The 25,678-nt window shown below is 49.6% G+C and overlaps 1 protein-coding gene across 2 annotated transcripts in view; it reads right to left on the reverse strand.

Moving 5' to 3' along the window:
• LOC119461866 (dynactin subunit 4) overlaps window positions 1–25,678 on the reverse strand; it is a 245,552-nt gene that overhangs the window by 49,019 nt on the left and 170,855 nt on the right. The window contains exon 10 of one of the 2 annotated variants that reach the window (XM_037723239.2): window positions 16,314–16,412. The exons of the other annotated variant lie outside the window; for it this stretch is intronic. Within the exon in view, the coding sequence (XP_037579167.1) occupies window positions 16,314–16,412 (99 nt within the window). The remainder of the gene's footprint in view (window positions 1–16,313; window positions 16,413–25,678) is intronic. 2 annotated transcript variants of the gene reach the window in all.

Below are 25,678 nucleotides of genomic sequence, written 5' to 3' on the forward strand. Positions count from 1 at the left end.
TGCACACCTGCAGACTAAGCTTTATCGCAGTAGCTGTAAAAAAAAAATTTTTTTTTTTTACTTGTTTTGCGCTTCAAGCATTCAACTCGCAACTCGAGAGTTCATTCTGCACTTGAGTGGAAGGCCTATGCAGTGTACTTGTGCCAGGTGCCCAGGCCACAAGAACAGCTCTTCTGTTTCTGAATTGTGAAAATTTCTGTGAATAAGTACTGTTACGGAAGGATAAAAGAGAAAGGAAGAAGAAGATCGAGAGACACTGGCTGCTGCGTGTTGTTGCTGGTCAGCAATCTTGACCACATTAACTCTGCTTGTATATATATTGTAAACACATTCTTCTGTCTATACTCCCAACTTCCCCGTAACATATTGATGGGAGGTGCTAGGTACCACGGCTGGAAACAGAGCTCCGCAGTGGACGTCGCATCAATGTCCCCACCATGACTGACGATGAGCACGTGGGATCAACGTCATTGCCGCCTTCAACGTCACCATCGCCAGCTACATCACGGTCCCCATCAGTTGTGGTTGTGCAACCCAAGGATCCCGGAACTTTCTGCGGGACCGATGGCACCGACGTTGAAGAGTGGTTGGCTATGTACGAACACGTGAGTGAACTGAACAGATGGGACCCTACGCTTAATGCTAGCTAACCTGTTGTTCTACCTAAGAGGCATGGCAAAGGTTGTGGGGGTCTTCCCCAACCCGTAGCGCGTATAATCGCAGTTCAGGCGAATAAGGCAACAAGCGAGTCAACTCAACAACGTTTATTGCTGCGGGCAATAAAACACACTTGCAGAAGGAAGTCCGCTCTGTATAATAGGTAATAAATAGGCTTGCCCCGTTGCGTGTATAAGTCACGCAAGCGAGGTCACTCACGGGTTGCAGCGGGTATATCCGTAAGGCAGGTCAGAGAGGCCCGGGGGTCTCTCGGTCGCGCTCTTTTATACCTTTTTACCTTTTCGCGAGGGGAATGTCCTCCTCGCCCGTTGGATACTTTCCCTCTTCTCACACGGGTACGCGCGTCGTGAGAGGCGAACGAGAACCGAAGAGGGCAAAGTGCATCTCTCCCGTGTTCGCCCGGCTCCCGGTGCGCGCGCTACGTGTGCAAGCGACGGCGAGCGCCCACGGGAGAAGGTGGCGGCGTGTGCTCCCCACATTCTCCTCCACTTAAGAAGGCCCCCGTACGTTGAGGCTGGCATCTAGGGATGTCCGTTTGCCTGAGTAACCGCCGAGGTTGGTGACCGAGGAAGCGTCGGGCTGGTGGTGATGTAGCCTTCAGCTGACGGACACTTGATGCCGACTCGGAGGCGGCTGGTCAGCTGCACTGCTCGTGCTTGCGAGGCGGGCGGGATCGTTGTCGGGGCTCGAAGGTGGCTCTCAGTGCCGTGCCCCAGGTGTCGGCTGCGCTGGAGGGGGCGGGGCGGTCGCCTGTCGGCCGCTGGCTAGCGGTTTGTGCGGCTGCAAGGCCGGCGTAGTGCCGTCAGTGCTGCAGGCAATTCGCATGGCCATATCTCCCCATTCATTCATATATATCTCCTCATATAACCTCATTCAGCCTACGGTAGTCTACACAAAGGCGATAAGTATCGTCCTTCTTCGGGACTAGAACTACCGGGAAGCCCCATGGGCTGTTCGACTTTTCTACAACGCCCGTGTCGATGAGTTTGTCTAAGGCGCTGTCAAGTGCTTTCCGCTTAGTCAAGCTTATCGGCCAAGGATTACATTTGCACGGCGCAGTGTCACCCGTGTCTATCCTGTGCCCGACTAGCGTAGTGCGGCCGAGACGGTCCGTGAAAATCGCGTCGTATTCGTACAAGAGCGATGACAGTCGTGCCCTTTCTCTCTCCGGCAGGCTGTTAACCTCTGACAAAAGTGGGTGCGCTGCCCCTTGCAACACCACGGCACAATGTTGTGCCACTGTCTCTCCGTTGATTTCATCACCTTCACCGATTACTGTTCGCTCGCTCGGCTGCGGCTGGGTGTGGCCCGCTCGCGCCGCGCCCGGAGACTGGCGTGTCTCCACTGGCACGGCCGCTTTTGCGAAGCGCTTCAAAGCACCCGTTCGTTTCTCTGTAACCTGCACTGCGAATGTCTATAAAAATACCCCACTTGGCGAGAAAGTCTCGACCTAAAATAACAGGCACTGACAGACCGGGAAGATGTACGAGGCGTTGTCGCCTGACGCGTCTCTCCCAATGGATAACTAGCCTAGCTGCACCGCTCGATTGTGCTGTGCCGGAAGCAAGGCGGAAAGTGGTGTCACTATCTCTTAAGCGGATACTGTTCTCGTGGAGATGATGCAACACCTCGTCACCAAATAAAGAAGCGCTTGCCCCAGTATCCAATAATGCGGCAAACTTCTTTCGGGCTATCGTTAGCTCGATGAACGGTGCCTGCGAGTCCGCGACATCGCCTACGCGACAAGCCAAAGGCGCGAGTAAATCGACATCACCGGTTGTGTTCAAGATCGCCGCCCGGGACCCAAGGTGGATCACCAGCGGCCTCGCCCGTTTCCTGAACCACGTGCTCGACCTTGGCCCGGTGTGCTTGCGCAGTCACGAGCGATGTGCCCCAGTCCACCACACTGGTTGCAAAGGCCACCGAAGCCTCGGCGGCGTGGGCGCCCATCGCTCCAATCCAGCGGGCCGGAGCTTCCACGCTCGGCGGTCGGCACGTGCTGCTCCTCTGGTCTCGCATTAGTCGCAAGTTCCTGCCGCGGCGCACTGCGTGCCGCGTTATGCTGTGCTGTTTTCAGCACGTAGGCATATGGGTCCAAGGTGCGGTCTGATAATTCCCAACCGCTGGACCTGCTCGTCGGCAAACGATACCGACGCGTCGACCCTCGGGGAATGTGAAGCGATCCCGCCGCCGTTCCACGCGCAGCGAGGCTCGAGTGACAGCGCGGTGTGTGGAGGCAGACGGTATGCTTGTGCCACGAGGATGTCCCCTTGGATGCGCTTTGCTTCGGTGGCGAGCTTGTCTGGGTCTTTGAACCTACATCCCCTGAAGTAGGCCACGAAAGTCGGGTGCGCTTGCCGTGTGATGCGCTTGACTTTCTCGGCGTCGGTGGCGAGAGGGCTCGCGAGACTGTTAAGTTCGTCCATTGCTCGTCCGTGCGGGCTCTCTTGTCCGGCCAGTCGGAACCAATGAGCCGCCTGCTCAGTCAGTGAAGCAAGGACCACGCGCGCGAGAAGTTCGGCGTCTGAAAGCCCTGTTGCTTGCTGATAATACTGCAGACGGTCGAGGGACTCGTTTGTACTAGTGCGATCATGGTAACCACTATAGGTAGGCATGTCTACCTTAATTCGTGGTCGCTCGCTCTGTGGCGGGGCCTGCATTGTGTTCTGCAAGGTGCCGGCTAAGCTCTGCATGACTTGCAGCGCATCCTGCAGCATCATTTCGCTCGACGGAATCCTACCGCCAGAAGGTTCGGACGCATCCGCAGCTTGCGTCTAACTATTTAGAGGCATATGTGCCTCTGTGTCCACGGGGCGAAGCGGCGAGGCGCTTGGCGTGTTACGCCTACTTTCAGGCCTAAACCCTGCCAACATGGCATTTCTGCGATCCTGACTGTTCCGCGTGAAACACTCAACATTATAGCTACTGGCTTGTTCGGAAGCTGCCGCCGCGTTAGCACTAGGTTTCTGATTTTGCGCCGCTACATCCGACAACATGAACAAATCTGGAAAGTCAGACAAGCCTGTTGCCATTGTTTGCTGTAACTAATGTAGTCCCAGCTCCAAAAAAACAGAAAAAGAAAGACTCGCTGTGTTGCCGAATTAGAACCACATTGGTAGCGCCAAATGTGGGGGTCTTCCCCAACCCGTAGCGCATATAATCGCAGCTACGTAGGGTTCGGGCGAATAAGGCAACAAGCGAGTCAAGTTAACAACGTTTATTGCTGCGGGCAATAAAACACACTTGCAGAGGGGGAAGTCCGCTCTGTATAATAAGTAATAAATAGGCTTGCCACATTCTGTGTAGAAGTAACGCAAGAGAGGTCACTCACAGGTTGCAGCGGGTATATCCGTAAGGCAGGTCAGTTGTAGCGAGGTCAGAGGCCCGGGGGTCTCTCTGTCGTGCTCTTTTATACCTTTCTACCTTTTCGCGAGGGGAATGTCCTCCTCGTCCGTCGGATACTTTCCCTCTTCCCACGCGGGTACGCACGTTGCAAGAGGCGAACGAGAACCAGGAGAGGGCAAAGTGCATCTCTGCCATGTCCGCCCGGCTCCCACTGGCACCTAGGGACGTCCGTTTGCCTGAGCACCCGCCGAGGTTGGTGACCGAGGAAGTGTCGGGCTGGTCACCACCAGCCCGACGCTTCCTCGGTCACCAACCTCGGACACTTGATGCCGACTCGGAAGATGTCTGCCCGGCTGCCGCCGCGTGCGCTACGTGCGCAAGCGACGGCAAGTGCCCGCGGGAGAAGGTGGTGGCGTGTGCTCCCCACAAGGTGTGGTACGAAAACCACTAAGAGGAGCTAACCAGCTGGGACCAATGCAAAGAGAAGTTAAAAGAGTCGTTTGGCAAACCAGCCGGCCGTAAAATTGCCGCAAAGCAGGAACTGGCCTCCCGTGCCCAATCCCCCACGGAATCCTATGTATATCCAGGACGTGCTGGCGCTTTGTCGTAAAGCCGATCGCGACATGACAGAAGCTGAGCACGTGCTGAAGGAAATTGCTGACGACGCCATTAATCTGCTCATGTGCAAAAGCTACTCTACAGTTGATGCTATCAGCAAAGAGTGCCGACAATTTGAGCAGGTCAAAAGCAAATGCATCCTGCAACCATTCGCCAGACTTCCCAATACTTCCGCAACGTCAACGTGAGAAGATCAGCCCGCACAGCAGCATGCATCGCCATCAGAGGACGTGGTGTGAATCGTTCGACATGAACTGGAAGCGATGGTGCCTGCAGCTTTCTGTTCGCGTAGCCCTGATGCTACCCCCCTTTCAGTTTCCCCCACACAAACCATCGTTCGCCAGGAACTTGAAAATGTCGGTCTACATTCTGTCTGTCCTGTTGCCAACCCTAAACGAATGCCCTTCTAGTATTTTCACTCCACCCCGACGCTTCTCTCCGCGTTATCGCAACCCGACTGAGTGAAGAACTGTGGACGACCAGCCGATATGTTTCACCTGTGGCTGCATTGGCCATGTCGCCCGACACTGTCGCCAACTTGTTGCCCTCAACACCTCGCACGCCGACCAACCTGAGCTGTTTTGATGGAAATGCTTGCAGTCTTTCGCGCACCGCAGAGTCTAACAGCACCCACAACTCTGCCAGGAACACGTGGCACAATCGCTCACCATCGCCGCGCGAACACCAGTCTCGTTCACCGCAGCCACGTCGCCTTTCGTCTCCTGTGGCTTTCGGCCACGGCCTTTCCGAAAACTAAGAAACGCAGCACTCGTCAACACTGGAGCCCACGTATCTGTGATGAGTGCTAGCCTACGTAGACGTAGGGCCTTATGAAGTCAAACGTCAAGTTCACGACGTCAATTACGAGATCTCGCCATTAAAGTTTGATCCGTCCTCAAGTCAGACGCCTGTCGACATCGTGCACGTTTCGCGGCTGAAGCCATACTTCGCTCGCCTGACATGCGCCAAAGCGGCGCTTCAGCACCTGGGCGTCCTGTTGAAGAAGGATAAAAGAAGAGAAAAGAAGAAGATGCTGGCTGCTACGTGTTGTTGCTGGTCAGCCATCTTGACCCCATTAACACTGCTTGTATATATATTGCCGTGACAACTTGGCGACATTTAAGTTGGGCGCCCTTCGTATTGGACACTGTGCACGCCGTACCGCAGTGTTGTTCAGCAACAACAGGCAGCACGAGCACACGGTTGGACCCGGCTCACACGAGCCACGCGCACGAGACATCATGCGAGAAGAAGACAGTTGGACGCCAGTTTTTAGAACAGACTACCTGGGATTCTTCACGACCACAGTGACTTTTAGTCGTGGGCACAGGTTCGCCCTTAATAAATATTGGTGTTTCGTTAACCTGTGTTCCTCAACATCGTTACGATATTGTAAATACATTCTGTCCATACTCCCAACATCCCCGTAACAGTATGCTTAAGATCATGTGGATATACACATAGCGCATGCCGACAAATAGCGCCACTGGTAGTGGAATTGCTAAGCGCACTCGGGAAAGGAGGCAGCCGTCTGCCGTATTCTTCTGTCTTTGCTTGTACTTCTCCATGTCCGCCACGTTTTCGAAACGAAATAAATCAGTTGTTGCACGTGAGGGTTGGCCACACACGTAGGTTTCCCATCGGTGGGGCAGCTCCTCGGTGGGAGCTCGTGCACATGCAGGGCTGGCAGGCACAACTCAGCGTGTCGGGATGGATGCTGCTTCCCTTTGTAGCAACACTTGCGGTGTTCGAAGCAATCTGCATGGTACTTTATTGCAGGCTACGTCGCACTATTACAGTGGCAATCGTTTCTTGGTGCTGGACCCGTGCTCACTGGTTGTTGCTAGTGTTTTGACCGCTATGTTGTGTTTTACGTTCAGTGAAGGGATTCGCCAGAATTCAGACCTCTTCTCTTCACAGCAAGGGAGGTTGTGACAGTGCAGTGCTGCAACAGCAGTAACGCCACGGGCTACTCGAGCCACCTACTACTGCAAGCAGAAAGGGGATCACGAGAGCTGATCCCCTTTATGAAGGAACAAACCACCTGTTACGTGTTCGCTGTTGAGCTTGGGTCTCAGCTCCGCTTCTTTCGGGCTATACATGTGAAAGAGGCAACTGACACTGCTACCATAGCCAGTCAAGTTAAACTGGCACAACTCATCGTAAGCCACACACGGTGGTTTCCCATCGGTGGGGCAGCTCCTTGGTGGGAGCTCGTGTGTATGCAGGTCTGGCAGGCACAACTCAGTGTGTCGGGATGGATGCTGTTTCTCTTTGTAGCAACACTTGCGGTGTCCAAAGCAATCTGCATGGTACTTTAATGCAGGCTACGTGGCACTATTATAGAGGCAATCGTTTCTTGGTGCTGCACCTGTGCTCACTGGTTGTTGCTCATGTTTTGACCGCTACGCTGCATTTTATGTTCAGCTTGTTGTCATGTGGCGACACTGAAGCGAACCCTGGCCCAACTGAGCAGAAACTTCTGATTGATGAAAATAACATGATGACTGCCACAAATAACATGTAAGCCGTCATAGCAGGTATGAAGAACAGATGAAGTGGTCGTGATTAACTCATCCCTCTTGCAGTCCTTACAAGTAAATATAGAACAAAACAGTTTGAAGTCAACAACACAACTTTGGAACCGCATGTGTCATATCTGCTGAATAAATTTCATTTTGTTTTGCATTTTATTACTGTAATGACTCCCTAAAAAGTTGATGTTATATAAGGGGTGGGATATACTGAAAATGAACAAAATATTGCTAACAGTCATGAAATAAGTGGTCAGTTACTGCAGTTAAAAACGACAATGTGTAGGTTATCGCAATAACGTGCCGCAATCATGTTGCCAATATGGATGAGCTTGTAAATAGAGGCAGACCTCAATAGTGTACAGCTTACAGAAACAAGACGTTGAGACCAAATAGCCTGATGAAAATATTAGGAATTGATCTATTCAAGAATAAGCAAGGACATAGAAAGATGTCACCGACTAGGAAAAAAAGGTGGAAAAAGCCACCCAGGGCTCAAAAAATTCTTACACTGCCATGAGAAACTTGCGTTTGGGGGGCTTGTTAAAAGCTACACAGAATAATTCTTTCTGTAACTGACGACTTCTCCCTCAAAGTACATGACATAAAAGCTATGGCCAAATCTGAAATGTAAAAAATAAGTTCCACCAAAGTCAAGCTGGCGTTCGAAACGCTAAATCTGCACAGTGTAATCTTGGGGTGGGATTAAGCTAAAGAGAAACACGGCAAACTTAGTAAAAGAAATGAATTTGTAAAATAAGCAGTTTCCCCTTCTCAATGGACCTTTCCAGAAATGCTCGTGCATTGTCAGCTGCAAGGCAGTATGGGGGGAAGCCAGAGCGGTGGCCGCCGGAGACTCGCTTGCTCACCTTGCCTACAGAGTGCGAGCCGTGTGTGGCCCGGCACTCCACAGGGCCCAGCTCATCACTCAGCTGGTGGTTAGGTGCAAGGCACTGCGGATTTCCGGTGGTAGCGGTGGCCGGCACTTCAACTCCATACTGCCTTGTGGCGACCGCGCCTTCCTGGAAAAGTCCATTCTAAATATGAGCTGCCACAGTGTCCTAAATAACGCTGTTCAGTTTGAAAGCATGTTATTTTACGTTGATCCCGACATAGCCGTACTTACAGAAACCTGGTTAAGCAATGAAATATTTGACAGTGACTTTGTACCAAAGAACTACAGTGCAATGTAGCCACCATGACAGAAGAGGGGCAAGTGCTGCCATGCTGTATAAAGATGCAGAGAAAGCCTGACGTTGAAGGTATACTGACACACATTCATTTTTTGTCTGTGACCGCGTTTCACCGGCTAACAAATGTTAAAGGTTATCGCTCAGTGCAAGACACACCTGCATGTATCAGAACATTTTTTATTGTTGTCGCCCATTCTACCTTCTATTCTATTTTCTTCACAGAAAGGAATTGACCAACATTCCAACTATTACGAAGAACATTTGCTCACCATAAAGTTGGAAAAATTATTGATGATGCGACCTGGGTAGCCAATAGGATGGCTAGCCCAACTGACGTCAATTGGTATAACATCAATTGGGAAGGGGCGGTTGAAAACACAGGGGAGCTGCAGCTGCGATTGCCAGCGATGCACATCTTTAAAACCTTATAATAAATAACATGCTTTACGCGGAGTGGTTTATGTCACTTAATGATTAGAAGGACCTACCTTAACGACTCGGTGTGTCTGCACAAAATCGTCAAAATCGTTTCAGGGTCCCTCTAAAGAGAATGTGTTTGGCCTTGGAAGCCTTTTTCATATTGCGACGTCGTCCTGCGTCGCCCTTACCACTTCACCCCCCTCCAATGAGGCCCAAGTAGAAGAGGACATTCGCTAGCATTATGGTAGGGTCCCAGTGGTTGTTGCGGCTAACAAGCTCATACATGCTTAGCCAGTCATCAACGTCGACTTCATCTTGGTCGGAGAATATGCTAGGATCGCGGGGAGTGGCAACCGTGACGTACGTTGTGGTTGGAGTAGCAGTAGTAGCAGCAGACGAGGTGTCACCGGGAGCCATGGTGGAAAGCTGGATGGTGCGGCCGCTGCGGAGCTCCGTGGCGAGGACGGGGAACGGCACGCTCCACCAAAATGTTACGCGAACGAATGATTAAGTACTGGAGACAATTTACAAGTATATTTACAAAAGATAGCTGCAGCGCTGGCCAGATCAGCCGATAGCTCGAGAGCCCAGAGCAGTTCGTCCTCTTCGTCCAGGCGCCCGCGCGCATCGTCCAGAAGAAACACACAATATGCATGTAGGAATATATAAGAAGCTGAGCGTCAGTGAACTTTCACTTTCCTTGTTCCCTGCAGAGGCCACTTTAGACTGAATAATGCAGTATCAGACAATACTTTCAAACAGGTAGCTTTCCTGTTGCTTTTTTCATGCATGCACAGCAATGGTGTGGGTATCTGTACTGCAAATCTTACACAGTTGGTAGTGAGCACTCGTGGGCACGGTCCTTTTTCGAATGTGTGTGTGTGTGTGTGGCTGCGTGCATACAATAGAATACAATCTTTATTGTGCATAAAGGAAAACAACCAAAGCCTCAGAGGGCAGTGCCTGACAGTCAGGTCACAGAAAATTATACAGGGTTATTAGCGGAGTTAGCTATTAGCGGCTCGGAGCAAAATTTGGAAAAGTTATACAAAATGTTAATTTAAACTTCGAAAACTCTAAGTAGTTTCTTAATCCCATGTCTTGTGGTTGCTTCTAAAACAGGTACTGGCAATTTATTAAATATGGCTGGAACCTAATACTGCCGCGTTCTTATTCCGTACTTTGTCGCAGTCTTGGGGATGACGTAGAGTTCTTTCGGTCCTAAGCAAACACGTGTTTATACGATACACATGTGTGTATCGGATTTTAAAATCATTATTACAGAAATGTTTAATTACAACACTTTCGACAATCAGGGAAGTTGGCAAATTCACCAACTTAAGGACGTCTGCATCTTTCCTTGGACAGAAATCGTGTATCGACAGCAGTGAATGTAAAATTGCATAAATTCTTCAGCTCCACCTAAGAGTACAATGGCCATACAGAGTCAAGCCATAACGCAGCACACTGTAGCATGGGCAATAATTTTTCGCACAAAGATTGGCATAAGACATCGCATATTGTGTAATAGACAGGAGACCGCGCGCAGCCTATTACAGAGGTGGGATAATTGCAAGTTCCATAAAAGATCACGGTCAAAAAGCAACCCAAGATACTTAACAGAAGATGCATTTTTAACAGGTTCACAGGTGCATTCATAACAGTCAGATGTGTGTAAGAATAACGATGTCATAGGCAGGATTTTTTTTCATGGGGTAATGGAAACAGACAAGTCGCGTTTCAGAAATGTTGATGCTTATTAAATTAGCCGCAAACCAGTCCATAGCTTTAGTTGCCTCATTCTGTAAGGAGCTAATTGCATCAGAGTAATTAATTGCACAGGATACAAGAACCGTATCATCGGCATATTGATATAATTACCTACTATATTGGACAAATCATTCACATAAATGTTAAAAAGCATAGGGCTTAATATTGAGCCCTGAGGGACTTCAAGATGACTACAGGTAAAAGCACAAACTATTTCCCACCTTTACACACTGTCGTCTATCCTGCAGAAAGTTAGTAAATAAATTAAGGAATGACCCACGAAGGACTAGCAGAGACAGTTTATGTAACAAAATGTCATGACACACACCTTAGAGGCATCCATAAAGAGAGCACATGCTACCCAGTTACGGTCAAGCTTAAAAGATCAGAGAAAGCTTCTAACAGTGTTTGTGTGCCTTGTACAAATCCATACTGGTTTGATGATAATACACTATGCTTACCTAGAAACTGCGTTACCGTAAGAGCCACGTGTTTCTCTAATATTTGAGCTACACAGGGAATTATCGAAATAGGTCTGTAGTCTTCAATACTATTGCGTGCACCTTGCTTATGAAGCAAAATTAAAAATTAAATTATGGGGTTTTACATGCCTAACCCACGATTTGATTATGAGGCACGCTGTAGTGGGGGACTCCAGAAATTTGGACCACCAGGGGTTCTTTAACGTGCACCTAAATCTAAGTATACGGGTGTTTTCGCATTTCACCCCCATCGAAATGCGGCCACCGTAGCCAATGAAGCGGAATTACAATTGTGGTTCTCATTTCAATTGGAACCACACCACCCTACAAAATAGAGTTTAAAAGAGGTAGCAAGACATGTTTATTTGCATCAAAATTTCTCTGGAGTTCACCGACAGAGAGTTTGTCAAAGCCAGGTGATTTATTCGTCTTAAGGTTAAAGACAATGGACCTCAATTCATCAAGCGATAGTAACTGAAGATATGCTGAATCTAGCAAGCTATCTGTTAAAGTACACACAGATGGTCGCCGTGTTCTCGATCCCGAGATACTTGAAAAAAAACTGATTAAATAAGTTAGCCACAGTTCCGTCATCTGCAGAAAAATAAGATGAAGTGATAAGATAAGAAGAAACACACACATCATATGATGTGTGCAGGGGTGGGACTGCTCAAAGTAATTTGGGAGCAATTTTTGGAGCAAGTAATATTGCCTTTTGGAGCAGTTTGGAGTAGACAAAATTGCATTTTGGAGCAACTTGGAGCAGAGTAAATTACATTTTTAAGCAGTTTGGACCAGGCCAATCTGAATTTTGGTGAAATAATGGAATATGGCAGCAAACTTCGAAACCACGATGAAACAGAGAATAAACCAACACAAAGCACGTGGTAGAAGCACACTTTGTAGCTATAGCGTACTAGAATATGGAAGAGTGGGTCAAGCGGCGGCACGGCGTTTGTTTTCCTGTAAAGCTGAAAACATTGCTGGAACTGCAATCGATATTTCCGCGCCGAGGCTCATGATGATAGCGGAAAATTTTCTCAAATTATGCGGTCCAATCGACGCGCTAACATAATTTCTTAGTCACCATATGTCACCGCAGACCGACCGAGAGAGCCGCAGTCAACCCTGGGCTGATACAGTATAAACCACTCATAACGTAACCGCTTATAGTGCAGGACCGGATGTAGTGCGGTCTTTTCAGACTCCCGTTACATTTCCCATAGTACTCCATGTATACACGTATCGCTTATAGTGCAGTTGCGGGAAACGAAATACCGGTTACAGTGCGGCTGCCTAGGAGTACGGAAGTCAGCGGAGACGGCGAACGCTCCCCTCAAACGGGCGCCCCAAGGAGTGCTCGAGGAAGAAAGAGAAGACGAAGTGGAGGAGAAGGGCACGTGGTGAGAACGAACAGCCAGTGAGGCTGAAACCAGAATCTTGAGTGAGAGTCGTGAAATATCACGGCGCGGATAGCAAGCGAGGGCCGCGAAACTGCCAACACCATCCAACAGATAACAGCTCCCTTCACGATAACGGCAGTAAACGAAATTTCCGGGAGTGGGCGGCACTGGCACAGCATGACGAAGGGCGAACGCGGAGACCATGGAATGTGAGGGAGGAGGGCGGCAGGGAAGCGGATTTCGCCTCGGCAACTCCACCGCTTCAGTGGCTCCCCTCGGCCTCCCTCGTAGCTCTTTCACTTTCGACTGTCACCGTGCACGCCCGCCGCCGTGCAGGCGCCACCGCTACAGCCGGCCTGGCGCCAGCTCCCTGAAGTTTCGTTTTCTGCCGTTATCGGGAAGCAGGTGTTTGCCGGCATGGGCAGTTTCGTTGGCCGGCCTGGGACAGCGCCACTGCTTCCTTCTGCGCCGTAGCCGCAGTGTGCAAGGTCAACACGTGACTAGAAAGTAGAGGAAGCATAAAGGAGAAAGAAGGGTTCACAGCCATTTTCTACGCGTGGCTACGGTAGCGTGGCTGAGACGTCGGCACGTACACGCATGTTCCGGCGCAATGCAGAATCGGCGACCTTGCCATTTGAGAGAGGGTGAAATTTCCGCCGCGTTTTTTTTTCTTTCTTTCTTTCTTTTTTTCGGTCGCGCGCGACATTGACGGGTCCCCCCTAAGCTTTTACTCTATGGCAGTGCCGGAGCAATGCTGGTCAGAGGTGCCGCCGCATGATTTGGTTCGAATTAACGAGATTCGACTGTAAATTGAATGGAAACGTTCTAGCCGTATTCCTCGACTGTCGCATACGCGTGGCAACTCGGTGCACATGTTTTGCATATCTGTGGGCCTTGAAAATTGTTGCTTTGGTTATAGTGCGGTACCGCTTATAGTGCGGATATTCGCGACTCCGACAACTTACGTTATAAGCGGTCTACACTGTATAACGTAAACTATTACAATCTGTCTTTATTGTGATATCAATTACAGTGGAACCTCGATGATATGATCACGGCTAATACGAATTTCCGGATGATACGAATTTTTCTGCGGTCCTGGCCGAGCCCCATTACTTTGCAACGTGCTAGAAAACGGTTGTTAAGAATCTATTTTCGACCTGCGTCGGTTGATACGAATAAATGTCGCCCCACCGACGGCCGCGAAAGAGAACAGCGCGCAGTCACGTGCTTTCTCCCTTTCTCTTTTGGTGCGGAGGCGCGGACGCGACGCCAGACAGCGCGGAGGCCGCGAATGGGCGCGAAGAGTTCGAAGAGGTGGCGCTTTTGTTGTTTTTGTGCTTTTCCTCCTTTTCCGCGTGTCATCGGGCGGAGTGGCTGCCGTGCTTCGGGCTGCGTTCTTTTTTGCGCCATTTTGCCTAGTCGCAGCGAGCTATGCCTACCGAGATACAATCTGAGCTGAGTCGCACGGCCGTACATCGAGGCGCGGGAGCCTCCGTTGGCGCGTCTTCCGTCGGCTGCGTCATCGGTGCCGATGGCACAGGGCGATTGTGGGTTTCGCTGCTGGAGTCACACGGTGCAAGATAGCGCAGCACGTAATCCACGGTGCAAGGTTGCGCTCGTTCAGTCGGGTGCTCCTCCGTTTCTCCCGCTAATCGCCGTATTTTTCTTGCCGTAGGAGCACTTCCGTATTCCGAAGGGGTGCTTCGTCCAAAGTTTTTCGCCAACGAGCGACGATCCATCATTAACCTGGGAGTTCTCAGTAATCCGAATTCTGTGTGTCAAGTGAAGACGCCGGCGTGGTTTACGAAGCAGACAACTGCGGTTGCCATCTTGCCCCTGCCACAGCGGCAACCAATGGAGAGACGCCTTTTAGCATGGCAGCCAATCAGAGGCCCGCTTTTATCAGAGGGCCCGTGTGACTACCTATCGCAGACCCGCGCTTCTTTGGTGTTTGTGCGTTTGTTACAAGTTGGCGACGACGGACGAATTGAGAAGCGGAACGGCAAAACTTTGAGCTTTCGAATGATACCAAGATGGCGGCTCTCGGTGGCGGGAAATACGAGATATGGCTTCATGAACTGTGGTGATTTTGCGCGATTTAAAGCTGTTTTCTTGCCCTGCGCACTGACTAATTAAACTTTTTCGGGCACTACCCAAACGCGTGGTTTTCAAAAATCGATTTTTCTCGCGATTTTCGCGATCTGATCCCCGCGTCCTCCCTTAATTTAGCTAGTTTTAATTGTGCTTCGATGATACGAATTTCGGCTAATACGAATATTTTTCGTGACCCCGTGAGAATCGTATCATCGAGATTCCACTGTATATAGACAATCCAGGTGCATTTCTGTCGTCGTCGTCGCCGTGATGTTCCTTATAAAGTCCAGGGGCGATAACATCGCCGCCGCGTGCCGTCTGCTCTATGTGCAAGTGAAAGCGTACGAGGGCGAGCCGACGATGGCGGCTCAGTCTCGCGCGCACAAGGGAGGAAGCGCGCCGTCTTCAGTCCCGCGCAAGGCACCGTGGGGGGAGGGGAGAGTTCTCCGCCGGCTACTGCGTATGGCGCAGGCCCTATCTTGGATCTGCGATGGGGACAGAGTGCGAAAGCTCATAGCTTTGTGCGTGCTGTGTTTTCGCCATTTAGCTCAAGTTGAAGTGAGAGGCAGCACGAAGGTCAATTCACTCGCTGCTGCGGCCACGCTTCCTCACTTCAGTATTTAGACAGCCAGTTTTCGCGGTCATCGAGTGAAACGTGTTCATGCTTGTTTGCGTTCGCATTACACCATGCTTCTTAATTTAGTTAGAGAATGTTTAGAAACTTATACGGCTAATAAAACTACTATTCTTACTTTGTATAGCTGTCTAGTAATTTTCTATCGCAACGAATGCTTCACCTTTCGGGCGAAACTGCAACTTTTTATTCCAAATTCGCAATTAGCCCTTCGCAATATGTCAAAATGTCTCAGGCCTCGCTGATGTGGGCATAATAACAGACTGGAATATTTTTACGGTACTGGCCCTGGGGACAGAGACGGCTGCCCACTGAACCCGTGGCAGCAGGCGCCTGCCTAATATTGACGCAAAATAAGTTGGCACATGGTGACACTGACCCGTTGAGGCGAGAACGACGAAGTTCGTGGTTGCGCGCGCGCTCTCCCAGGTCCAGCCATTGCTAAAGGCTGACGTGTTTTTTTGCCTATCTGTTGCTGGTCAACTATTCTAGCTGTACTAGCTGGGTGACAATATCTAGTTCACTCGCAGTGCCTGCTTTTCGTTAGTTTGCGCCTCAGCGAGGGAGCGCTGCGCCGCTCGGCCCACTCAACCGTATTCTAAAGCACGCTCTAAATACAGCCGCCCTGGCCGTTCCGACAGCAGTGACAAGAGCTGAGAGTGGCCGCTCTCGCGCCGGCCACTTGTCAGAAGCGCCGAAAAGTCTAGTGCTAAAAGCACGAAAATCACGAGAAACTGAGCGGGAAGCTCCGTCGCGCGGTCTGCGGAATGTAAACATCCGCACTCTTTTTTGGAGAATGAATCCGCTCGATGTTCGCGGCCACTGCCGGAGCACACTTACCGAAGCCGTTCTGGTGCAGCGTGGTGCAATTTTGGTCAATTTTCTGTGTTTGGCACAATTTGGCGCAGGAGTCGCACACCTGTATTTTTTTGCATCCCATCTATTTTAAAGTGTTTTCCGACACTGTTATAGAGCAAAAGTTGCATTCACTCCAAATTTCTCATATTTGAGAAACCCTCATAGTATTGATTACATGGCTGCTCTCTACAATGTTGTACCACTGATTCATTTTCAATTCCAGAATCACAGTTGGTGCACAACTATACTCTGCAAGCTGCAGCAGTGCTCGCTCCTCCTACCTTGGCAGTGGTCCCTTCAACAGCTTGCTCAACTGGTAGTAGCGTCACATGAGTCACGTGTGGCGTTGGATTGTGCAACGAAAGTTGCACGTAGCACTCCTGCAAATGCAAGAACAGCAAAATCCTTGCATGGATCACCAAGGTATATGGGGCTAGAAGGCAAGATTACAACACTACATTCCTTCTCATGCTCCCTTTTTTTTTAATGGCTCTGCACACACAAGTTGTCATGTATACTCAATGCCACACTTTAGTGTCAAGATGTACTTGCCATAAAAGTAAGCAAATGTGTTTGGTGCTGTGTGTACTACAATGTAAAATTAAAAAAAAATCTAGTGCATGTCACCACCAGCTGGAGCCAATTTTTCTAACTTTCCTCGGCTGCAGTACATGATGCTCAGAGCATGGTTGACAAAAACGAGACATCCATGGAGTGGGCAGAGCATGTAGCTGCACACAACCACACAGACAGAGTGCTGTTGCACAACAGACAACATTGTAATGCATTGTCACTGCACAAAAGCAGGGGACAAGTTGAACTTCCTTTTAGTGGGCTGTCACATGTCAATGCTACAGATGACCCTTGTGATACTGTCATGAACCAATAAAGAAAGAAAGAAGAAGAGGACAAGAAAGCATGAGGAGTCGGTGGAAAAATTAACGAAAAAAGAAGTTAGAAAATAAGAGCATCTGAATAAAAAGAATACAATATATGAAAGAAGAAGTGAAAAAGTGCATGCGGAGCTACGTGGCCAACGGGGAAAAGAGACACGTAGCCGAAGAGAGCGACCCAGCTACGCTGGAGGCTGGACAGGACGGGTGGAGCGCCGAGACGGCGGCAACCCAGTGGAAGTTGCTCTTCAGCTGCTGCGGCCACGACTTGCGAGCTGAGCGGGCGCTCCATAGGAGACAGGCTGATGGAGCCGTTTGCCGGACTCCCTGCGGCTACGAAGGCTCAGTGGAGTCGACTGGGCGATTCAGGCGCCTCAGTCACCCCACTGCCCTGACCCGGTCAACCGTGGGCGACAACTAAGCGACGCAGTTACGTTGATGGACTTGCTGTAAATATTTTCAACTTCATAACACTTCGTGAGTAAGGACTTTAGACAACACTCTCAAATAACTCGCTTTGTGTACAGTTTGTCATGTGTTAGGTTTTTGCTATTGTGTTTGTAACACATGCTTTCTTGATATGTGTATTTTTCTCATGCTCACGCCCCTTAAAGGCTTTTCCTAACTCAAACGTTCCTTGCATCGTGTTTACTACCATATAAGTTGCACAGATGAATGCCACACTGCTGAATCATCATGCAACCGCAATGGTGCAGCCAGAAAGTTGCACTCAAGAAATTGGGCATGGCCCATTCTATTCTATGGTTCCCGACTGCGCCACGAAGGTTGCCAAATGAACCTGCCTGGCCTTACAAGGGCTTGCAATTTTAGGATGCATTGAAAGCCTCCTCAAATATGCATTTGTTGCAGCTTCTCTTACATAATAATATGGAAAATGTGGCGGTGCACACTATCTGTTATCCTCCCTGATGAAAGAATTCACATCTCTGGTTGTATGGTGCATGCATTAGAGTTTAGCTTATGCGTTCCTCCAAATAAACTAAAATCCAGCCTCTGTCCAAGAGGTTGAGAACCACAATTTAGCCAGAGGACTGTGGTGGGTGCTCAGTCGACAAGTCATTCATACAGTCAAACCCAGTTGTAACAATATTCAAGTGCCACGAAAATTCCATTGTTATAACCGATAATTGTTATAACAGGTGTGGGGTCTTAGAGTCTCACAGGAGTACCGACCACCGCGGGTTCGAGTTTGGCGAGCCACAGGGCCGTGTCAGCCAGCACCTCCAGCACAGCTGCATGCAGGCTCAGGCCGCAAGGGGTTACCGAGCGACGCACGCAAGAACACAGTATTGCCCTGAGTAACGGAAACTGATTATTGTCTCCGGTGGCACCAGCACTGCATAAACCCACACCAAGGGCGAAAATAGAGACACGGGTGCCTATAGCACGTCACTGCGAGAGCACAGGCTCACGCTGGAACACGACGCTAGGAAAAGTCCCGGCGGCTATGCTACTTGCTCTGGCCAACTCCAATGGGCCAACTCGCGAGAGCTCGGGCAATCTCCTTTGGCTTGGACCTTCGGCAAGTGCGGCTCGGCGTGGTACAACCTCGCACAAGCGCTAGGCACCGCTCTTCGGCTTAGTGTCAGGAAAGGATCAGCACAAAGTACGCGCTCCCCGCACGGGCGAAAGCACTGTGTGCGAGCTCAAGTCTTAGTCAAGAAGGATAACGGCGGACGTGAGGAAAGCATGTATGTACCCTGCGCTGGTCCCGGAGATAAGAGAGCCACGCTCATCAATCCGCATCCACACGTCGCTGCGTAATGACGTCAGCGCCCCGCCCCCACCGCAAACCACCATGAGTGAAGCACGCCACCGCTGAAACTGGTTCGGAGCGGACGGGGATAAGCGGAGGACGGCAGAACAGGTGAAGCCTGTTCTGCCGCTGGCGCCAGTGCATTCCTCAATCCCCACACCGTGTTGCATGAAAAAAATCTAAATAGGGGGATGGAAGAGCTGTTGTGAGATAACTATAATGATGGGGAGGCCAGTGCCCTTCCACCACCTGGTTGCTGACTGTGTCGACTTGTTTACCTATCTAACTCTGCTTCCTTTGCACTCTAATCGCGTGTAACAAGCCGCAGCTGTCGGCATTCAAGAATGGCACTGCTATAATAACTGCAAAGCGGGGTCACGGGCGGCAAGTGACATGGGAGCTCCGCCGAGGCATCGCTTAGGTGGCCTCAAGAGGGGCTTTTTAATAAATGCGAGGAGGTTCCCACGGCAGCCACTCAGCATGAGAAATACAGAAGAAACAATACACATTTCTCGCCACATACTTCTCAGTGGCTTGCACGAGAAAACTGTCGTGTGCCTCAGCCCTGCTTGCTTTACTCGAAGCTTGCCGACATCCTTCTCCAAGGCATCCCGGTGCTTCAGGTAGTGCACCGAAAACGAAGCTCCGGAGGGACTGAATCATCTACATGACCTCCTGCAAGGACAACGTTAAGGCAGCCTGCCCTACCCCATCATCGCTGCCATCGTCGCCGTTGCTATCCGATGCAAGCATGTTCGCGACGATCACCTCATCGGTTAGAAGCACTTCATTTACAAATCTATAGCAGAGCACTTTCTTTTCACTGGTGACGTCGTACATTGCCAATGATCAGTGGGTGGATCAGCCATCTTGCGTTTTGGCGGCGAGTGAAGCGAGGGTGAGAAACCATGCGGCTGGGAACCCCCCCCCTGACTTCTACAACCCAACCAACAAAGACGAGCACGAGTGATTTAATCCGTTAGCACAGCTACGCAGAATGAGGGGCCAGCGAGCAATCAGAGAGCAGTACCAAGCACAGTTGGCGCGGTCAATTCGTGTTTCGGATGGTGGCATGGCTTAGAGCTATGGGTGCAGCCCATTCGTGTTCGGAGGGGTGGAAGGGCGACGGGAGAGAGGCGCGCAAGGCTGGTGATGAAGAGTAGGCTCGAAAACAGCGTGCAGCAGCTGGAATTTCTCTTTTTCTTTTTTCAAGGATTTCTCATTCTATTACCTTATGGCTAAAACACCCAGTAGCCAGACCTCATTGTTATAACCCATAATGCGGCATGTTGGCATTGTAGCAAGTGGGTTACTTCACCATAAAGACATACAGTGCAGCAGCTTCTCATTGTTATAGCCGATATATTATTAAAACTCGTATCGTTATGAGTGGGTTCGACTGTATTTGCAACCACTACAGGCATCAATCCATTTGTGTGTCTTGAATAGCTCAAACTCCCAGATGATTTTGTCATCACTGGGCGACAAGATATTTCCTCACTAGAACGGGAATTGGCCTCTCCATAGTTGTCACCCTCGGGTGCTACAAATATGTCGGTCATCCCTATATTGAGCTGACATTGCAGCAAGAATGTTGCGCTACACTTCTTGCCAACTGTGCTCTTAAACGTGTTGCCGCAGGTATTTCAACAAGCTAGTGAGTGAGGCAAGCTGAGCAGTGCTGACAGGAATACTGCAGGGAGCAGCTTCAAAGTCTAGTCACAATGAAGGTGTTGAGAGCTGCTTGACATGTTCACTCCAAGGCAAGGTGTGATTTGGAGCAAAGAGTAGAAAAGGCTGCAATCAGGAGAAACAGCTGCTCGTTCATGTGTCAATCGGTATAACCTTGTCATAACCAAGTTGAAGAAGGAGCCAAAATTACTTGGTTACATCCATCATTGGATTTTATTGCAATATATGTCCAATGCGGCGCACAATTGTAAACATGCATAGAAAAAGACGGTGTTGCAGCCCACAGAACTGCTACACAGCCACGTATACAATAAAATTTTAATAAAACAGCAAAAGAATTTTTAACGTGCACAACAGACAACTTCTTAGCACCTGACACAGTTGCCCTTACAATAGCTGCCTTCTATTGTATTGCGATGGTCTTCCACTTCCGCTTTCCACTTGGATCGTCTATAGTGTCGCAAAACTGGCAAAACAGCAATGCGATTTGCACACAGCGACGCCAATCTGTCACAGAACATGGCATGCAGAGTATGCAGCTGATATGCTGCTCTCATCTAGCTCCGCTGTGCAAATGAGCAGGCCGATGAACCTAGCTGCCCCGGCTTGGCCGACTCATGAAACCAAGAGATTGCATCGGTGCCAATGCAATCTCCGAGACCACACGTGGGTGCAGCAGCTTGCGCAGCACACCACAGCGAGAGAAAGAAGTGGATGCGCTGGTCTCTTGCACCGGTCTTCTGCACCAGCAGTGACTCACCATTGCCATTGCACTGTTCTTTCTCAATGTGGCAAGTCGCGGAGGCTGGCACAAGTTTGACGCAACTAGGTGTGGCCTCCGAGATTGCACCAGCCAAATCTTGAATGCCACGCTTCACTGCACGAGCTGTCCCACAGTGAGAGAAAAGTGCTATACAGTGTAGACCGCTTATAACGTATGTCGCGGGAGTCGCGAATATCCGCACTATAAGCGGTACCGCGCTATAACCAAAGCAACAATTTTCAAGGCCCGCACATATGCAAAACATGTGCACCGAGCCGCCACGCGTATGCGACAGTCGAGGAATGCAGCTAGAACATTTGCATTCAATTTACAGTCGAATCTCGTTAATTCGAACCAAATCACGCGGCGACGCCTCCGACCGGCATTGTTCGGGCACCACCATAGAGTAAAAGCTTAGGGGGGACCCGTCAATGTCGCGCGCGAACGAAACAAAAAAAAAAAAAAGAAAGAAAAAAAAAAAAAAACGCGGCGGAAATTTCACCCTCTCTCAAATGGCAAGGTCGCCGATTCTGCGTTGCGCCGGAACATGCGTGTACGTGCCGACGTCTCAGCCACGCTACCGTAGCCACGTGTATGAACCCTTCTTTCTCCTTTATGCTTCCTCTACTTTCTAGTCACGTGTTGACCTTGCACACTGCGGCTACGGCGCAGAAGGAAGCAGTGGCGCTGTCCCAGGCCGGCCAACGAAACTGCCCACGCCGGCAAACGCCCGCTTCCCGATAACGGCAGAAAACGAAACTTCAGGGAGCTGGCGCCTGCACGGCGGCGAGTGCGCACGGTGACAGTCGAAAGTGAGGGAGCTACGAGGGAGGGCGAGGGAGAGAGGGCGAGTTGCCGAGGCAAAATGCGCTTTCCTGCCGCCCTCCTCCCTCACAACCAGCCTGGGGCCGGTCTGTAAGCCCCTCTCCGGAAAACTAAATGTAGCAACCTATGGATATGCAGTTGCTGTACGTCGAAATGACGAAGATACGCTGCTGCTGCTGACAATGACGCTTCAAGGTCTATTTCGACAATGCAGCAACGACACACTGCCATCCCGACAAAGCCTGGAAGTCAAGAATACGCCGATGAGAGACGACCTGACGACATGACACACCAGCTACAGGTCAACACGACACAACCATGATACGATGCCAAGACCTAACTGCAACGGAAGACAAAGAACCACCGATCTCAACGTGCTTCTTGACGACCACGAAGTTACCGCGCATGTCACTGGAGGCAGCTACTTCATCATCAGTGGATTATTCACCACCAAGTTGAAGAAAGTCAAGACAGCTTGGAACGGCCCTCAAATTCAGACAGCTGGAGGACACCTCAAAACACCGACTGGAATATGCACGGCAAGAATTACAGTTCATGACTGGACAGACCCTGCGACATTGGTTGTTCTCTAACAGTGCTCGCGAGATGTAATTCTCGGCATGAACTTCCTGAACCAACACGGCGCAATCATCGACCCAAGGTCAAAGTCGATAACTCTGTCTACAGACCAAGCGATACCAATGGAGAGGCTTTCCAGTCAGCGCCCATCCCGCCTCGCTCCAGTATTGTCATTTATGTCAGCAGTGAAACACCCGCAGACATAGAAGGCATTATCGAGGGTGACCAACGCCTACTGCTCGACCGTGAAATTTGCAAGGTAAGAGGGATCACGTGACTGAACAGAGGAAAAGTGAAATTGATGCTGACAAACATCAGCAAGGAGTTCAAGCACATGAACAAAGGCACAACGATCGCATACATCGAGGAAATTGTGGAAACCAGCAATGCCTTTGTCCTCTCGAATTCTGCTGCATCTACCCCAACGACCATAGTTCCCCAACCAGACTTTGACATAAATCCAAGTCTCCCCATGAGTAAGCAGCAACAGCTCAGAAGTCTTCTCCGACGATACAAAGACTGATTTGCAACGACATCGAGGATTTGACGAACGTCAGTTGCAAAGCATTGCATAATAACCGTAGAGTGTGCTCGACCACTCCGCTAGAGCCCTTACCGAGTTTCAACGCGAGAATGAGAAGCTATAAGGCAATAAATCGATGAAATGCTGCACGACGACATCATCCAGCTATGGAAAAGCCCATGGCCATCTCCTGTACTCTTGGTGAAGAAAAAGGACGAAACCCTACGTTTCTACGTCGATTATCGTTGACTGAACAAGATCACGAAGAAGGACGTATACCCTCTCCCACAGATAGACGACGCACACTGCGTAAGAATAAGCAAGAGAGGTGCTGACGCTCTCCCCACAAAGCGTGCGAAAGCGCTGCCCGCTCGCGTCCAGATTATGTTCTGCTCGGTTACAGCTTGGGCGGCACCGTCATAGAGGGCGCTGCGGAATGCGGTACCAGCCTCGGCGGCAAGGCGCGTGCTGCCGCTGTTCGTCTTCCTGCTTGCATGTGCGGCCGCACTGTTTTGAAGGCACACTTTATGTTCGCGTGCATTTAATGAGCTTGTGCTTGGGTATTGTCACCACGGGCCCCTGACAAAGGTGGCAGCGGCCTTCTGGGGGTGGTTTAAATGGGTAGAAAGTGCTTCGTTCCGAACTGCAATTCTGGATATCGGCCTTGTGCGGAGCGTTTGCCTTTATTCAAAGCGCCGTCTGACAGCGGTCGTCTAGAGCAGTGGCGCCGTGTAAATATGAGGGCAGACCGAACTCTAATGCCTACTGACCATCTGTGTGCCAACCATTTTTCTGAGGATATATCGACGGCATATTACGCGGAGCTCAATAAAAGGGTTGCCACCTTATTTATGCACTGTCGAAAGAACCTCACACGGTAAAATAAACCTCAAAAGCCGCTGCGGAAGAGAGAACCTTCAGTGTGCCACAGCAGCTTGTGCAAATTTTGCTGCATGTACAAGATATATATTGGGTGCACGTCTTAACTATCATGCACCAAGTTGATTACTCAACTTTTTTAATGCTATAATTGGTAAAAAGTGTGAACAAGAGAATTGTACAGCTACATGGAAAACTCCTGATACAGCTTTCTGTTGCTCAATACGTGATACTAAAAGTGTTTTGCTAGCGCAAACGAAACCTGCGACTACACGCAAAATTGCCGCGCGACTGGCTGCTCGAGGCAGATTGCGTGTATTCGTGGGCTTCTTTCACGCTCGGAAAAACACTTCTACGTAGCGCGTAATAAGCAATAGAAAGCTGTATGGGGAGTCCTTCGTGTTGCTCTACAATTTTCTCATTGACACTTGTAATCTAATCATAATATTTGAGAAGTTGATTAATTGATTAAGACTAGTTATGTAATTTGGCGGAAATAATCTGAGAATCTCTAAGGGACGGCAACAACATTACTATAGTTCTGTCCAGCTAAGTGACATTTACAATTTTTAAATCTTTGTGCACCCTGTATAATACTGCTGTTTTCTGTGCAGATGTGTGCCTGATTTTCAAATTTGTTCCATCCAGGCTACTGATGTTTTTTTTACAATGCGCGTGCGGTATATAGTACACGCTTGCATGTTTTTATTCAACATTTTCTCATTGTGGGAGTACATGAGAGCGTGAGCTTCTGGGATGGTTATCCCCTATTAAAGTTATCGAGCTGCTTCATGCACAATTCTTTTTAGTATTGTGTGTTTGCAAAAAAAATGTATATGGGATTATTGTGTGGTGGGTGTGAGTGTATTTGTGGACAGGCTGTAGCATGCATTGTCAAAAACGCTTACATTGGCATATCCTCATATGCAATTTAAGAAACAAGAAAGTCACCTCTTTTTTTTAGATCTTGCAAGAGCCACTCAGTCCTCAATGGACGAAAGCCAAATGAGTAATATACACGGTCTATGTTAAGTGGAATTGAAATAAAAAAGGGCATTTGCTCATGTTTTCATCAGTAAACTGTATTAGTACGTGATGCTGTAATCCAAGACGCCTGCCTTCGTCCCGCCTAATAAATTCTGATTTCAAAGAGTTTTTACATAGCTGATGTGCATTCTCATGTTAAGTTCCAGCCATGGACAGCCACTTTGTGCTAGTGAGTTGCATATCGCAAGCTTGCGCCGTTTCATTTCTTAAGTTATATCGCGGCTACACTGAATTCGCGCAACGGTTCTTGAACGGCTTTTTGAGTGTGAATGGAAGTAGCGATAAGCATGAAATACAACATTTTCCTGTGCAGTCACTATTTTCTTGTGATCGAGGGGTAGCACGTGGGCTAATGCTTTTTTTTTTATGCTTGGATGAACGGCTCGACCGGACGAAACAAATTGTGCGTGCGTGGGCTTTGAGTGCTGCCCGATCGATCCGTGTTCACGTCATTCATGCTCTGCAGAAGGAACCTCCATGTTAGCGAAGCATTAAGCCTGGTATAATTATCCTTTAATCTGAAAAAACGGATTTCCTTCGAGATTTGAGTTTTACTCACTCCACTATGAATGAAAATTTTGCGGAACCAGAGCAATGTCAAGCCGCCGGCGCGGCTAAGCTGGGACCACTGACCGCGGCGCCATCTATTCGCTCGCAACAGAGCTAAT

Source organism: Dermacentor silvarum, chromosome 8, assembly GCF_013339745.2.
Source record: "Dermacentor silvarum isolate Dsil-2018 chromosome 8, BIME_Dsil_1.4, whole genome shotgun sequence".
NCBI lineage: Eukaryota > Metazoa > Arthropoda > Arachnida > Ixodida > Ixodidae > Dermacentor > Dermacentor silvarum.